Raw genomic sequence first — 17974 nt, 5'->3', positions numbered from 1 at the left:
GACACCTTGTTGCTCCCGAACTGCCGACATCGCTGTCTCCCAGTGCTGGTATTTAGAGGAAAAAGCAGTCAAACTGGAGTGGCCTAAATCATCAGTGCCCTAGGCCTGTGGCGCCTCTCTTCCTGCATCCCTTCACTTTCAAAGCCCCTCCCCCAATTAAAGTGAAAATCAGCCCCCCTTCCCATTTTATACATAAAACACATAAAAATAATAAAGATAATTAACATTTTATGTGTATAAAAAAAATGTACAAAAAACGATTAATACGTTTGATCTAGAAAAAAACGCTACTAATAAAAACTAGAGATCACGGCAAAAAAATTCAGCCCCATACGACCCCGTAGGTGAAAAAATAAATGCGCTATAGGAGTCACAATAGGGCCATTTTAAATATACCTATTTGCAAAAAAATTAAGTTTTACTGCTAATAAAAACAGTAAAAAATTAGAAAACCTAGTAAACATGCATATCGCTGTGTTCAGACCGACCTATCGAATAAAGAAACAATGTCAGTTTTACTGTAAAGTCCATCAAGTAAACATGGAAGCCCCCCAAAATTTGCAAAATCGCATTTTTTTGACCCAAATTAATAATAATAATAATAATAATAATAATAATAATAATAATAATGATAATAAATTTATTTGTATAGCGCCAACAGATTCCACATAAATATTTTGGGGGTTCCGTCATTCATTTTATGGCAGATTGAAAGATGCCATTGCAAAGTACACCTGCTCCTGAAAAAACAAGCCTTCACATGGCCCTGTAGGTGGAAAAATGAAAGAGTTATGGGTCTTAAAAGGCGAGGAACAAAAAACAAACACGCAAAAGTGACAATTGGCCCGGTCGGTCCTTAATGCCTTATTCACACGTCAGTATATTTTTCCAATCCGCAAATTTCAGTCAGTAACAATCCGCAAATTCAGTCCGTATTGCATCCGTAAAAAAATACGGACCCCATAGAGTTGTATTGGGTTTGTCAGCTACTGTCCGTACTAGGGCCTGTCCTTTTTTTTTGCAGAACGGATTGCAGCCCAGTACACAACACGGATGTGTGTATGGGTCCATTGAAATACATTGGTCCTATTTTTCTGCGGATCCGCAATTGCGGACAGGAACAGGATGTGTGAATAGGGCGTAAGGGGTTAAAAACAAAAATATAAAAACAAATTAAAAAAACATGTTTAGTATTTCCATGTGCGGAATGACCTGAACCATATAGTTATGACTTTACTCATCTTGCAGAGTAAATGGCTTAAGTGCAAAAAAAAAACGCCAAAAACGCTGTGAAAATTCCACCCACGCATGCCTACAGATTTCAAGGTTGGTGGGACTTCTCCTTTGAAATTTTTTTTTTGCAAATGCCAACTAGTAACCCCAGAGGGAAGAATATTCCTATTGTGGCAATGAATTTTTCATGTCAGTGTTCACACATGATGGTTTCTTGGTGATGCAGAAGCATTTCGTCCTCTATTACAGGGATCATTGCCATCTCCGCAAGTTGTACCATGTGTAAAATAAATATAAAAAATAGATTACGAAAATAATATTGGTCCAACCAAGATTTTTCTTTTATAAATGTATTTTTTATTAGTTTAGTATTTTCGTAATTGGAACAATTTCACGTTTAGTCCTATGGTGTAGTGTACTGTATAGTGTAGCGTCGGAGGCATTGAAGTTTTATAAATATGAGATGAATGGGATGTTTTATTATATTTATGGTTAGTTTACTATGTTTATGTCTATGGAGGATATAGGATTATGGCACCTTCTGGGAAAACCCCTTGTGGATTGAGCAGCTATTCATATTAAGAAACCCTGGATCGGGGAAAGAAACGCGGCGTGCCACACGCAATATGGTTCGGATTTTTCTGATGTATTGATTATAAACGTTGTATAGTATAATAAAATCCTTTGGGAGGAAATTTCATTTTGCAGTACTGCCCCATATATCCACGCTATGTTTTACGTTACACATAAAGCTTCTGATTGACTATTGGCTATAACCTGCATTAATATATATTTTTTTCAGATCTGTTGCAAGGCATGTGCACATGGTCAATACCTGTGCCTATGTGCACCACTGCGCAGTGCGGGGGGTCCTGTACTGAAGCTCCCACTGGTTTGAATGGGAGCTTCAGTGTGGGACTGTGCGGAAAGAAATAACCTGTTCCTTCCTTTGGGCGGGTTCACACTACGGAATTCTCGCGGACAATGTCCGCGGAATTCCGTCAGCTGTCCGCCCGCACATCTGGGCGCCTTTCCGCCGGCCCCATAGACACCATTCTATGGGGCGGCGTATTCCGCTATACGCTGAAAGAAGTGCCATGTCACTTCTTTTAGCGGATCGCGGAATACGCCGGCCCATAGAATGGTGTCTATGGAGCCGGCGGAAAAGCGCGTGCCCGTGCGGGCGGACAGCTGTCGGAATTCCGCGGACATTGTCCGCAAGAATTCCGTAGTGTGAACCCGCCCTTTTTGTGCAGTTCGCCGTCCCCCATTAAGAATCATGGATTCTGACCTGAAAATCAGTGCAGTTTCCTTTTCCCATGAACTTAAAGGGGTTTTCCATTAAACCCACCCTTTATTGGTGCCTGTTGGAAGGTGGGGGGTTTACTCATATTATACTTCCTGGGCTCAGGCCGCCACCTCCGTTTACCTGCTTCAGACTTGGCAGACAGCATTGTGTTTAGGGTCTGAGCATACAGTCTTCCCTAGGCCAACCAGTGGCTGAGGCGGGACACCACTGCAGCCAGTGATTGGCTGAGCAAACACTGTATGCGGTGACCCCAAACCCCGAATGTGCTGTCTACCGAGTCTGCTGTAGGTAAACGGAGATGGTGACGTGAGCCCAGTAGGTATAAGTAACCCCTCTCTCCAAATAGGCACCATTATAGGGTGCACTTTTAGCTTGGAAATCCCCTTTAATGCCCAAGCCAAACATATTTTTGTGTAGAAGACAGTATGATTTTCAATTTTGCTCTGGATTTGTATGGGGGAAAAGATATGATGTAATTCATGAAAAACAAAGAATTAAGGCAAGGTAGTTTTAATGATACCTGACATTATATTTAGATCTGAGTTGTAAAATGATATTCAAAAAGCCGAGATTTGCTTTAGGGACAAATTTCCCCAATATTGGACAGCATGTTCCTGTAGTGGAAACATAGCCTGAAAGTGATCCTGGTTGCCCACCAAACTGTATTTTAGTCAACGGAGCATGGGAGATGGGTAGAGGAGTAAATACTAATCAAAGTCTTCTAGACGGACATTGTTGCTTTGTGGTTTTCTCCTAATGTCTAGCATTAGCGGTTTTATTTTTTACATTAATAATGCCTAAAATTGTTCCTCCATCGCTGACACAGATCAAAGGGTTCCAAGGATCAGTCCCATATTAATGCATCATAGACGACAATCCTCTATGAGGCCTACTGTATATAGCATGTCACGGTGTGAGTTAGTGCACTACTCTCCGTAATGTTCTCCTAGGCATTAGAGAGAATACATCAACCTCACGTCAAGCCAAATCCAGAGCTACTGGCAAACACGGAGCTTTACTAACTCCGAAAAGGTAAAATCTCAGTCGTAGGGTTTGACGATGTGTTAAGAGTGAATTATGACCCATCTTCAATCCAAAAACCATATCCCTGTGGCCTGGTCATAAACATCTTGAAAAGAAAACCACCTGTGTGAGCTCGACGGAGCTCGGCTGGAAACAGGTGGAACAGATTGTAAATGATTTCACCCCAGCGGGCCTATCAGCGTTTGTATGAATCATGCCTTAATAGTTTTCTGTATTATAGAATTTCCTCTTTGCATTAACAAGAGGAGATCCGAGTGTGTTATCCCTTAAGCGCAGGATAGCAGTTACACAACATTTATTTGCCGAGACTGAGGAAGCGATGCTTACGGCTTAACTCCTCCGCTGCTGCCGAACTGTGAAAGGTCGCCTTAAGAGAGTGCAAAGAGGGTTTGGCGTCACATTAAACATTTTTAACTGGATGAAAACCAAAATTTTCAAAATTATAAAATAAAAAAACTAAGCTGCAAATTTTTTTATTTTTTTTTTCAAAATCACTAGCGACGGGAGAAGTGAATAGAATGGGAGGAGGCGTTTGGAGGCTATTGACACTTTTACATAGATTTTTTTTTTTTTTCATTTCCTGAATGCAAAAGTAAGCTTTCTAAGTAGTGTTTATTATCGGATTCCTACATTTTTCCTGCTGTAGACTCTGGGTAGGTCATTCATCTGGCCATAAATAGGAAAACTGCCTATTAGTGTTCAAGACTAGAGATGAGTACAACTGGAGCATGTTCGAACGTTCGGTATTTTAATATCGGTGGCTGAAGAAGTTGGATGTAGCCCTAGGGAGTGCGGGCATCATAATGATACATGCAGTCAGGAGTCCCGATGCTGGCCCGCAGCTTAAGGCTCCATTGCATCTGTGATCTACAGAGCTTGTGAATGCCCTCTTAAGGCTGTATCCAACTTCTTCCGCCGCCAGTAATGAAATGCAGTGTTCAGGTTCAGATGAACTCAAGCGTGCTCAAAATTTGCTCATAATTAATGATAGGTATATGGTAGTAGTCAACACTGTACTTCAATAAAGGCGTTAATTGGTTTAAAGGGGTATTCCCGGGAAAATCCACAAGATAGGGGAAAAGTAGGAGATCGCGCGGGGGGGGGGGGGGGGGGGGGGGGTTCGACCCTGAAACCCACCGGCGATCTCCGTATCAGACCCCGCTGGCTCTGTTATGGACAGAGCCCGGATTGGCACGCAACCCGTGGCTCTATTTATTTCTTTGAATGAATACGCTCTTCCGGCGTACTCGACCCTTTCTGTCACTCCATAGGAATGAATAGAGCTGCGGGTTGTGTGCCAATCCGGGCCTCTATTCATAACAGAGCTGGCCGGGGTCCAATACCCGGGGGGTTCAGGGGTCGGACCCCCTGCGATCTCCTATTTTTCCCCTATCCTGTGTTTTTTTCCCTGAATACCCCTTAAGGCTGGGTTCACACTACGTATATATCAGTCAGTATTGTGGTCCTCATATTGCAACCAAAACCAGGAGTGGATTGAAAACACAGAAAGGCTCTGTTCACACAATGTTGAAATTGAGTGGATGGCCGCCATATAATGGCAAATATTTGCTGTTATTTTAAAACAACGGCTGTTATATTAAAATAATGGCCGTTATTTACTGTTATATGGCGGCCATCTACTCAATTTCATCATTGTGTGAACAGAGCCTTTCTGTATTTTTATTTCCACTCCTGGTTTTGGTTGCAATATGAGGACCACAATACTGACTGAAATATACGTAGTGTGAACCCAGCCTTAAGCTGTAATACCTCGACCCAGGATTTACTAAAAGTAAGGAGGCGGAAATGGTGAAAGCATCATGGCGTCTTCAATCGACTGATTGGTGGGGGTGTAGAAATATGATATGTAAGATCTATCCTAAGAACAGGCCATCCATATTGCAGCCCTGGATAACCCTGACAGCATAGTTTCCCTCCACTGGCAGTATTCAGAGACTCATTTCTAATTCTGATCTCATGTATTAAATTTGTGGCAGTCTACACATAGACGTGAAACGCAGCAACCATCCTAAATGTTTAGCCAGACGCTGACATGACTGGTAGATGCTGATTCACGGCTACCGCTGCCAGGATAAGTAGAGAAACAAGCTTTTGTCTAAAGGGGTCCAAAAAAATTGACGCAGAGATGAAAAATATAAAAGGTTTTTATGCAGCCAAATGGCAGTGAGTCATGAAAGGTTTCTCAGTGCTCCGCGGGTCCCAGGCCTACCAAAAGCTTAATAAAGGAAAATAATAATTTACACATTGTGCTGTCTATGGGCGCTGTATACTCTGTGAGGGCTTGTCTTTCTTTCAGGGGTTATGGGTCATTTTGGTAGGACACTACAGAAACACTAACTGGAAAACAGGAGACGTAACTTTATCCACAAAGCTGCGAAAACTGGGTCATAATAGCCAATACATACAGAATGAAATGCATTAACAACTGAAGGACTTTATGTCATTGGGGCCTGCAGATAACTCCTACCAGTCATGTAAACCAGGGGTAGGGAACCTCGGCTTTCCAGCTGTCGCAAAACTACAACTCCCATCATGCCTGGACAACCAAAGCTAAAGGTGCGTTTACACGAAACGATAATTGGCCCGATCGTATGATTAACGATGTCGGAGTAACGTTTTTTTTCATAACGATCAGCGTTTAGACGGTACATTATATCGTACGGAAAATCGTTTTGCGATTGTTTTGCGGTTGCTTAAGCCTATCCCACACATTGGTTAAATCGGCAAACGACTGTTTACACGGAACGATCTGCGAATTTTTTGTGAACGAGGAACGACGATTTGAGAACATGTTGAAAGATCAAAATGAACGATTTCTCGTTCGTCGTTTGATCGTTTGCTGCGTTTACACGTACATTTATCGTTCAAATTCGATCGTTATCGCGCAAATTCGCATGATAATTGTTACGTGTAAACGCACCATAAGCTGTGGTTGTCCAGGCATCATGGGAGCTGAAGATTTGTAACAGCTGGAGAGCCAAGCTTCCCCATCCCTGATGTAGACTATGGCATTATGAACACGTGGGCAGATCCTATGGATACTGGTAACCCATTGCACTGAATGGCTATGGCGGAGATTTATCAAAAATGGTGTGAAGTGAGACTGGCTCAGTTGCCCCTAGCAACCAATCAGATTCCACCTTTCATTCCTCACAGACTCTTTGGAAAATGAAAGGTGGAATCTGATTGGTTGCTAGGGGCAACTGAGCCAGTTTCACTTTAGACCATGTTTGATAAACCTCCCCCCATGTTTGATAAATCTCCCCCTATGTTTACACACCATTGAAATGACGGCCGGTTTTATTGGACGGCCGCCATTTACAGACATATAACGGCTGTTATATTAAAGCAACGGCTGTTATTTGCTGCTAAATGAAGAATGAGCGGCTTCACTCTTCGGGCGGACGGCGGAATCTGCCAAACCATAGAATGAAGCCTATGGGACCAGCGGAAATGCGCTGGGCCCCGAGCGGGGGCAAGCTGCGGAATCCGCAGGACATAAAGCAGCTGATAAGTACTGGAAATTTTTACATAGGAGAAAATTTCAAATCTATATAACTTTCAGACAGCAGTTGATCTGAAGGAGAGAAAAAACGGGGGGGAAAAAGTTTGCCAGAGTACCCCTTTAATGTGTCCACACTATCACATCACAGGAGAATTATACAGAGAATTTATTTTACTATGACCCTGACTTAGGACGTTCTCATCCGCTGACAACAAACACAATTCACACTAGTACATTCCACGCTGTTGTGAGAAATTTCTGATCTTTAGCAAGTTCCCTATAATGTTCTAGTGAGTGCAAAAAAAAAAAAAAAATCATCCGGAAACAAAACCCATGATGACAGCTCGTGGTCAGCAGGAACTTACGGGACCGTCACGTACAGGACCCTAGAGAACGAGCGTGACAGGACAGTCTATTCCGTCCAGACGTGAGTAATGTGAGGCACTATCCTCAGATAACTCGAGTGATGCGCGCACATTCCCTGCGTTACTCTCAGCCGTCACGGCCACAGTGATAATTACCCAGGATTCTGCCTGTCAGGACACATGCATTGCAACACCGCAGCGTACAATTACTACGGTATGCCAGGTCACTCTCACTAACACTACAGAGGTGTCATACTCTCACATCTATCTAGCGACTGTGGGCGACTGTGTGATTTACTATACATGGGAAGGCATTATGTAGGGCTTTTTTATTCAGTTTTCAATGCAACCTAATAAGAAACCTTTTACAATCTAAAAACATAGACATAAAAAGATGAAATACAAAAATGTGTTTTTAGTCCCAGAACAGAACATAAACCAGAACAGAGAGCAATTTTGTGTCTCCCATTATGGAACCCCATATGATACTCACACCCATGGTGTAAAGTGATACTGGCTCAGTCGCCCCTAGCAATCAGATTCCACCTTTCATTTTCCAAAGAGTCTGTGAGAAATGAAAGTCTTCAATTCACGAGGCGCAGAAGAGGAAGGTATGTCACTCGGCTTGGCGGGGCAGCGCTCCTAATGGTGCTCTTGGCCGTGGATTCAACTACTAACTGCACAGGAACATACTTTCCTCTTCAGCTCCCCGTGCATATTAGGGAGCCATCCGCAGGTTAGAGTCGTCTAACCTGCTGATAGTTCCCCTTTAAGCAGGAACAGAACTGTTGGCTGATGGCCCTAGGGGACACATTCTGGGAGATGTTGTCCCTCAACCTATTTAAAGGCTACCTGCCCCCCCCCCCCCCCCCCCCCCCCGTGGAGCCCCATATACTTACCCCTTTCCTCGAAGTCAGAGTCCCGGACCCCGTCCCACCGCCAAGAAGTCCCCTTTGGAAGCCGTGCATGCGCTCACCAGAGATGAGTCCGACGCCCATAGAGAATGACTGCTCCAGTCATTCTCTATGGGCGTCCGACTCATCTCTGGTGAGTGTGTGAACGGCTTCTGACGGGGATTTCTCGGCAGCGTGATAAGTATAAGTCCAACTTCTTCAGCCCTCGCTAAGCAAATGTAATTTTCAAATGTATTGTTATAGGATTCCAAGTTAATAGAAGGTAAACTACCAATTCAACACCAAATTGTTATCTACTTTTCTGACACCACCTGATTTAGAAACTATGGGGGAGATTTATCAAATATGGTGTAAAGTGAAACTGGCTCAGTTGCCCCTAGCAACCAATCAGATTCCACCTTTCATTTTCCAAAGAGTCTGTGAGGAATGAAAAGTGGAATCTGATTGGTTGCTAGGGGCAACTGAGCCAGTTTCACTTTACTACATGTTTGATAAATTCCCCCCTATTTTTCTCCAGAGTACCCCTTTAATAGTAATCTACACCTGGCGAGTGCAGCCATGAGGATTACCTAATCCCAGAGTCCAACAATCGTCAAAATGATGTGGCGACTCCCAGCCCCACTGAAATTACTGGTTTATGCTTCAAATCTATCATACAAAGCTGAAAGCTATGAACATAGAAGGCAGAACCCTACAATTACAGAAACTTCCACATTCTAATTAATACTCCCAAAATGTTTTATAATGACCCAGAAAATTACCAGCAAGACTAAAAGGGCGGAAAGAACAAAAATATCTCCAAGGACCTGCAAGGACCTAAGCTGCCAATAAAGTACCTGTATAGCTGCCTCGAGTCATGAATACTAGAGATGAGCATGCTCAAGTCCGATCGATCGGCATTTGATTATTGGTGGCTGAAGTCAGATGCAGCCCTAGGGAGATCGGTAAACCATGGATATGGCCATAGGCCATAAGCTGTATCCGTGATTTTCAGGACTCCCTAAGCTGTGCGTCGCAGGATATAGAAAAGGGGGTTAGGACTGTCAAAAATAATTACAAAAAACAGTGGGGGAGATTTATGAAACATGGTGTAAAGTGAAACTGGCTCAGTTGCCCCTAGCAACCAATCAGATTCCACTTTTCTGTCTGTGAGGAATGAAAGGTGGAACCTGATTGGTTGCTAGGGGCAACTGAGCCAGTTTCACTTTACACCATGTTTCATAAATCTCCCCCAGTATGTAGCTCCTATACTGCCCATCTAGGTCTGTCCCTTTCCATTGATACGTCTATAGCCGTCAATGCTCACCATTAGTTCCAACAACGTCCGCTAGCAGTGTTGCTTCTGCACGACCCCCCCCCCCCATCCTTCCGTAAAACTATATATCAATCTGTTCGGTTCCTACCGCTCTAGAACATGATCTTGGCAGATCAGGCACCCTGTTTAACTTGGCACATTGCCTTTAAGTGTAGCACTGGTTTAATGCAGAAAGCATAAGATTTTCACCATCAGACAATAATAATATTCATAAACAATATTGACACGACCAGAACTTCAACCCAAAAAATAATACGAGCGCAGACAATTATTAACAGTTTCCCGAGGCCTTTCCTCTTCTACTCATTTACAAAATAAAAAAAATTATTTTAAGAAGAAGGAGAGAAGCGGCTGCCAAATACTCAGTCATAAAGACATTTTTCTTTTCCTTTTAATGATCCGAACGAGAACATTTGTCCTGGCAGTTTCGGCCGCAGCTTGGTTACAACAAGTTCACTATTTCCTACTAAACTAAAAGGGGAAAAGACGTCTGAACGGTTGGCACCATCTGAGATTTCAGAAGTTCCCAAAAATCCTGCCTGTCCCTAGACGAGGGTTAGCGACCCCTCCGGAGAGGCATCGGAGCCCCCCCCACATCTAAGCTTTGGTAGAGGATGAAGACCCTCTAGTCCCATTGCATGCGTCAGAGAGTACAGTACGAGGGCTCCTGAGGGACGCAGCCGTCTATGGAAGATCTGTGATTTGTATCTGGTCTGGAAAACTGTACAGTCAGGAAATACCAAAGAATAAATAACTTCTAGAAACGTCCACGTTTTTCGTTTATTAAATATAGACTGCGGGATATCGTGCCATTCTGAATGTATTTCTAACTAAACAGTAAGAGAAATCTATATCTTGATATATCCATATTTCTGGTGTCGGAAAGTTGTACAGATTTGTAATTTACTTCTGTTTAAAAATCTCCAGTCTTCCAGTACTTATCAGCTGCTGTATGTCCTGCATGAAGTGATGTATTCTTTTCAGTGTGACACAGTGCTCGCTGCTGCCACCTCTGTCCATGTCAGGAACTGACCAGAGCAGGAGAGGTTTTCTATGGGGATTTGATGCTGCTCTGGACAGTTCCTGACATGGACAGAGGTGGCAGCAGCGAGCACTGTGTCAGACTGAAAAGAATACACCACTTCCTGCAGGACATACAGCAGCTGATAAGTACTGGAAAACTGGAGATTTTTAAGTAAAAGTAAATTACAAATCTGTATAACTTTCTGACACCAGATCATTTAAAAGAAAAAAAAATCACTGGAATACCCCTTTATTTTAATGGTTCTATGGGGTTGAATTTATAATGTCATCCAATGAGTAATACCCTACTGATGGTTTCATTAGTATTACATGGCTTTGAAAAATACCCATTTACTTCTTACATAGTGGCTGACCTATATACAATTCTTCAGGTTGCCTGTGAACCACATATAGATGACTAATATTTTAGTACATGCAGAGAGGTAACATAGGAACATGGAGATCGTAACCAATTTCTCTAATTTGTGCTTACAGACATGTGTGGGTATTGATTGACAGCCATTCCTGAGCATGTTCGGAGTGAGACAAGTCTTCCCTGTGCATGTGTACAGCTGCCGCGCTGGTTCTTACATTGCATTTATAACAGCTCTGACTCTTCTTGGAAGACTGTCTAAAAGATATTCGAGGTGTTGGTGATAATTATTACCCAATAGTCCTGAAAAGCATTTATGAAGCTTTATACTGACGTTTGAGGTCTGGGATGTGAGCAGCCAGTCATGTTCCTCCATACCAAACTCCTCCCATGTTCTTTTAACTTTGCTCCTCCAGGTCATGTTTGGTGCGGCACTATGCTGTATGTCAGGTGGAGCCTTTTTTATAACTGACATATGCCATAGGCCAGAAGATTAGCTTACTCTGCAGCTGCAGTGCACCGGGGGGGGGGCATGTACAACTACTAACCAATCAGAATTCATCCTCACTGGGCCACTCTGTGCAAAGCAGAGGGACATCTGACATCACTTCCTGCATTTGGTCTATTTTTTGCTGTTACTTAAGACCATATGGCCTTAGTGATGGAGCCACAACTGCAGATTTCAAGTAAGTGAGACACCTAGTGGCCAAATCTATAACATTGTATTTCATAGTAATAGTAGATAAATGTAGTGAATCCCCTTCTCTGCTTATGTAACATTATTTATAGGTAATAAAGGTGCCCACTATCCTGTGCATACTCTAGACCAGCGCTTCTCAATTCCAGTCCTCAGGCCTCACCAACAGGTCATGTTTTGAGAATTTCCCATACAAAGGACACCTGTGCTAATGCCTGATGTGCTGAGTATAATTATATCACCTGTGAAATACTAAGGAAATCCTCCTGTTGGTGAGGCCTGAGAACTGGAATTGAGAAGCACTGCTCTAGACAAGGCATAACTATGGGGACAACCCCGTCTAAGAGTTTACCAGAATAATCAATAAAGAACAGCACCACCCCTGTCCCCAGGTTGTGTGTGCTATTACAATTTAGCTCCAAGGGATCTGAGATGCAAAAAGCATGGCCAACATTAAAGGGGTACTCCGGGCTAGCAGTACTTTTAGTCTGTGGCTGGGGAGGGGGTGGAAATAGAAGGTGTTGGTCACTTACCTCCCCGGTTCAAGCGCCGGGTCCCGGATCGCGCCGGCCCGTTCTCCCGTCCTGTGGCCGCTTCCTGATCTAAGCTGCGGCTTGAGACGTGACGTCTCAAGGCAGCTCAGCAGGGACCCTGCTAGGACCGCTGGATGGCTGAGCTGCCTTGAGACGTCACATCTCAAGCCACAGCTCAGACCAGGAAGCGGCCGTGGGATAGGAGAACGGGGCGGCGCGATCCGGGACCCGGCGCTGGAACCAGGGAGGTCAGTGACTGACGTATTCTATATCCACCCCCTCCCCGGCCACAGACTAAAAGTACTGCCAGCCTGGAGTACCCCTTAAAAGTAACATCTCAATACATCAGCCAGGAAGCTAATGCTTGGGTAAAATGGATCTTCCACGGACTCCAAGCATATTTTCAAATAAAGGTCGATTCTTACATTTCAAATTCTTGAAATGATCCTAAGAGGGCTAATGTATGCTAGGATTACATGTGAAAAAATTAGTATTAATGCATACGGAAACAGTCGACTTTGGTATATGACTGGCGACACCAGACAGAGATCTGCCCATACGCTCATTTTGCTCATTTATAACTGTGACCATAATTTTGACATAGTGCTCTCTGCTGCCAACTCTGTTCAAGACAGAAACTGCTAATTTACTACTGCTCTGGACAGTTCCTGACATGGACAGAGGTGGCAGCAGAGAGCGCCGTGTCAGACTGCAAAGAATACACCACTTCCTGCAGGACATACAGCAACTGATAAGTACTGGAAGACTGGAGATTTCTAAATAGAAGTAATTTACACATTTAAAATACTTTCTGGCACCATTTGATCTAACAAAAAAAAATCGTTGGAGTTCCCCCTTAATAGACAATGACGGGTCTCCATACATTTACTGTTTTCTACGAGAATTGTATAGGAATATATCCATAGAATGGATCACTCACATCATGCTCTGCAGTTCAGGGACGAAACTGGTCAGCTTTCCGGCTCCCTTCCCAGATGATATGGCGGCAGATGAGGACATGGTGGTGGAAGACGCGGTGCCGAGGCTCATCTGTCATAGAGAAATATAATAATAACGGTTATAAAGGCCTAGTATAATAAAAGTTACATGAAACCTAACTCTAATAGAACCTGTCAGGGGAGTGACGGCCCGTTCAGACAATGACTGACTGAGAGGGGACAAGCCTGTGATTGGCTGAGCGGGCTGTCACTCCCCAAACAAGTTCATCTTGGAGGTGGAGGCTCTGCAGTCAGCGCGGGACACCGGAGACACCAGAGGACGGCACCGAGGTAAGGATAACGGGGGAGATTTAGCAAACTGGTTTAAAGTAGAACTGTCTTAGTTGCCCCTAGCAACCAATCAGATTGCACCTTTCTTTTCTCACAGACTCTTTGGAAAATGAAAGGTGGAATCTGATTGGTTGTTGGGGCAACTAAGACAATTCTACTTTACACCAGTTTGATAAATCTCACCCAAAATGTTTAATGTTTTATATGCACCAGCAGCAATATAATAAAGAAAGCAGACGACCGGAAAATCCCTCTAACATTTAAAGGCTGTTATGGTTATTCTTCCTGATCCCCCTCCCCCCATACCTATGCACACTGGGCTTCATTGAGCGTGCATGTGCCCCCAATAGGCAGAGGTAATAAGCCTCTGCCATACACTTTTGGCATCAGACACCCTCCTATAGTGTCAATCTGGCACACGTCTGTCATGCTGTAATCTAACACTTCCAATAATCCCCTCCTCCACCCCCATATATATTATACTGGTACTGAGTTCAAATGATTTTCCCTCAAAGGGAACTCCGACGAAAATAGTTTTCTTTTAAATCAACTGGTTTCAGAAGGTTATACCGATTTGTAATTTACTTCTATTTAAAAAATCTCATGCCTTCCAGTACTTATCAGCTGCTGTATGTCCTGCAGGAAGTGGTGTTGTCTTTCCAGTCTGAGAAAGTGCTCTCTGCTGCCACCTCTGTCCATGTCAGGAACTGGCCAGAGCAGGAGAGGTTTTCTATAGGGATTTCCTACTGCTCTGGACAGTTCTTGACATGGACAGAGGTGGCAGCAGAGAGCACTGTGTCAGACTGAAAAGAAAACACCACTTCCTGCAGGACATACAGCAGCTGATAAGTACTGGAAGACTGGAGATTTTTTTTTTTTTTAAAGTAAAGTACAAATCTATATAACTTTCTAAAACTAGTTAATTTGAAAGAAAAAGATATTTGCCAGTATGTGCACCTTAAAGTGGTACTTGCTTCTCAGAAAGATGGCTACAACCTGTCTGCAGTCACTGGAGGTGGTAAGGAAGCCAAAAATCGTCAAAGTGCAGCAATTACACAATCTGCATAACTCTTTTTAAAGGGGACCTGTCATCCAGGCTTTTGGGGTGAAGCCCGCCAAAACCCCTGGTTGAGCCCCTTATACTTACCCCCCTCTCGAAGTCCCTGTCCGGCCGCCGGAAAATCCCCGTCAGAAGCCGTGCGTGCACTCACCAGAGATGAGTCTGACGCCCATAGAGAATGACTGGAGCAGCTTCTGACGGGGATTTCTCGGTGGCCAAACGGGGTCCGGGACCAGGACTTCGAGAGGGGGATAAGTATAAGGGCCTCAACCTGCGGGTTGGGCGGGCTTCACCCCAAAAGCCTGGGTGACAGGTCCCCTTTAACTATAATGAGAGGAGTGCAAATAGTGTAAAAAAAAACATCCTCAAGATTAAATTCAAACTCGCGCCCTTACAGCTGTTGCAAAACTACAATTCCCATGATGCCCGGACAGAGACAGCTAAAGCTTTAACTTGCCAGGCATGATGGGAATTTTTGCAACAGCAGGAGGACCATAGGTTTGACCCCCCTGGATTTAAAGAGAATTTGGCAGATGTGTAACTATACAATGCTGGGCCTCCACAGGCATAGCTTATACTTCTGCTTATGTCATGAGAGAGCCGGACCGAACACAACTGAACCATCAGCATTGAAATCCCGCTCCTCTTTAGTGATGCACAACACCACTGTAGGAGATGGAAATACTGGCCACTTGCAGTGATCAGTCTTTAAAGGGGCACTCCAGGGAAAATAAAATTCTTTTAAACGAACTGGTATCAGAAAGTTATACAGATTTGTGATTTACTTCTTATTAAAAATCTCCAGTCTTCCGTACTTATCAGCTGCTGTATGTCCTGCAGGAAGTGGTGTATTCTTTTCAGTCTGACACAGAGCTCTCTGCTGCCATCTCTGTCCATGAAAGGAACTGTCCAGAGAAATAGAAAATCCCCATTAAAAAAAAAAAACTCTCCTGCTCTCCAGACTGAAAAGAATACACCACTTTCTGCAGGAGATACAGCAGCTGATAAGTACTGGAAGACTTGAGATTATTAAATAGAAGTTAATTAAAAATCTAGATAACTTTCTGACACTGGTTGATTTTTTATTTTTTTTGGAGTTCCCCTTTAAATGGTGCTTGTAACCAAATCATGTTCCCATCACACAGCTGACTTTATAGTTCCATGTGTTTCCCCAACTTTCTGTGTGCACTACAGCTCTGCTACATCTGTATGTGACCCAGCAGAGCAGCTGCCTGCACCAGAGCACAGTACACTTCATGCTGTGTCTATGTGGTGTAGTAGTGTGTATTGCACACTGTGCAGATCATGTCAGCACCCACTGTAGTCACATGAGGATGCAGACCTGTAAAGCTCCGCATTCACTTACCGCCTCTATTTAGTTCCTTTATTAGACAGTGAGCCAGTAGTGGAGCAGACCTATGTGCAAACTGCCCATATGCACACTGCCCTCAACAAACATGGCCGACAGAGTCTGCTCCCTAACTAAGCATGGCCGCCAGGAACCAATCAGCATCACCAACGGTTTCAACTTCCTTCTTTTTTTGTTACGGTGTGCGAGAAGGGTCAAACTTCTTCATTGTGAATGAGTGAGCTGCTGCATAGGACGCTGCGGTCCTGTGCTGTGTAGTGCTAGGAAGACAATAGATCATGTGTTTTATAGTATATAAACATAATAATCTGCTGTTGTCACAGTAGTGCAGTTTCACTCATGGAGATTTTTAAGGAAAAATTTAAGATTTTAATGCATTAGAGGAGATTAGCATGTTTATTTATTTATTTATTTCTTTTAGATTTTTTTTCCCCCTCTCATCTTGGTGTATTATTTCCATATCACTTTTCTTCATTTGTCTGTTTTAGCAACATCGTAAATTCATTTGATCTTCCTCTAACGAAATAATAGTCATAATTTTTATAATAATAATTTTTTAAATAATAATAATAATTTTTATTTATATATTAAGGGTGCGTTCACACCTACAGGATCTGCAGCAGATTTGATGCTGTGTTTAGTTATTTAAATGAAATCTGCTGCGGATCCAGTAAGTGTGAACGTACCCTAAAGAAAAGAAGTAATGCCCAGTTGTCAGGGGTTTTTTTTGTAAATTTCCAAGCTGAATAACAGAGGAACAACACAACTAAACATCTAAGAAAAGATGCACTAAAACTACTTTTTATGGGAAATTACTATTAGATTAGGAGCATAATTCGCTCCTGGACCGTGCTTGTAATCCAAATCCACTCTTAAACCAAAGCAAATTTTCCCATAAGAAATCATAAAAATGCAGACAATTGGTTCCACACCCCAAAAATAATGATTTATTGTTCTGAATAACATGTAAAACAGATGAAACAAACATTCAAAAACAGCAGAATCTGTAATATTATAAGTTACTGTACAGTAATGGAGAGAATGGGAAACACAAGGGCGGACAGTGACTGCAGGGAGCATGAAGGAATGAGCAGGGCAGATGTGAGCACATACATGCAGCACTCTCTGTCCGGGGAGAGAGGGGTTACAGCTATGGAGAGATTACCCCCACAGTCCTGTCCCCTGATGAAAGCCCCAGCCTGAAGTGGATCTGCTATGATTTGGAAGGTGAGGGAGACTTCCTGGGTCAGAGTACAGGGCTGTAGACCCCGCTATGCAGACCATGCCCCTCCCCCACTCCCCCTCCCACCCAGTACAGGGAGCTCTTACACCAAAGCAATGCTCTTAAACCAAGTCACAAATTTGAAAAACTGTGAGCTCTTAAACCAAAACTCTCTTAAACCAAGTTACTCTTAAACCAAGGTACCACTGTATTAAACAGATATGTTGGGAAGTTGGGTGTGGCTGGTCAGGGTAACTATGGTAATCCTATGTAATGTGTGGCTGGTCACGGTAACCATGGTAATCCTATGTAATGTGTGGCTGGTCACGGTAACTATGGTAATCCTATCTAATGTGTGGCTGGTCAGGGTAACTATGGTAATCCTATGTAATGTGTGGCTGGTCAGGGTAACTATGGTAATCCTATGTAATGTGTGGCTGGTCAGGGTAACTATGGTAATCCTATGTAATGTGTGGCTGGTCACGGTAACCATGGTAATCCTATGTAATGTGTGGCTGGTCAGGGTAACTATGGTAATCCTATGTAATGTGTGGCTGGTGACAGTAACTATGGTAATCCTATGTAATGTGTGGCTGGTGACGGTAACTATGGTAATCCTACGTAATGTGTGGCTGGTGACAGTAACTATGGTAATCCTATGTAATGTGTGGCTGGTGACGGTAACTATGGTAATCCTATGTA

The 17974-nt window shown here is 43.3% G+C and overlaps 1 protein-coding gene across 7 annotated transcripts in view; it reads right to left on the bottom strand.

The window, feature by feature from the left end:
• Positions 1-17974, bottom strand: part of SUPT3H (SPT3 homolog, SAGA and STAGA complex component) — a 389270-nt gene that overhangs the window by 337811 nt on the left and 33485 nt on the right. For 4 of the 7 annotated variants that reach the window (XM_069975873.1, XM_069975874.1, XM_069975875.1 and 1 more), the window contains one exon: positions 13273-13382. In XM_069975873.1, coding sequence (XP_069831974.1) covers positions 13273-13382 — 110 coding nt within the window. Of the gene's footprint in view, positions 1-13272; positions 13383-16047; positions 16201-17974 lie in introns of those variants that run through there. The other 3 variants (XM_069975870.1, XM_069975876.1, XM_069975877.1) reach the window with 3 other exon arrangements.

Source organism: Dendropsophus ebraccatus, chromosome 6, assembly GCF_027789765.1.
Source record: "Dendropsophus ebraccatus isolate aDenEbr1 chromosome 6, aDenEbr1.pat, whole genome shotgun sequence".
In the NCBI taxonomy this organism is placed as follows: Eukaryota; Metazoa; Chordata; class Amphibia; order Anura; family Hylidae; genus Dendropsophus; species Dendropsophus ebraccatus.
The sequence above is the reverse complement of the archived record's forward strand: the minus strand, read 5'-3'. Positions and strand labels throughout refer to the sequence as shown.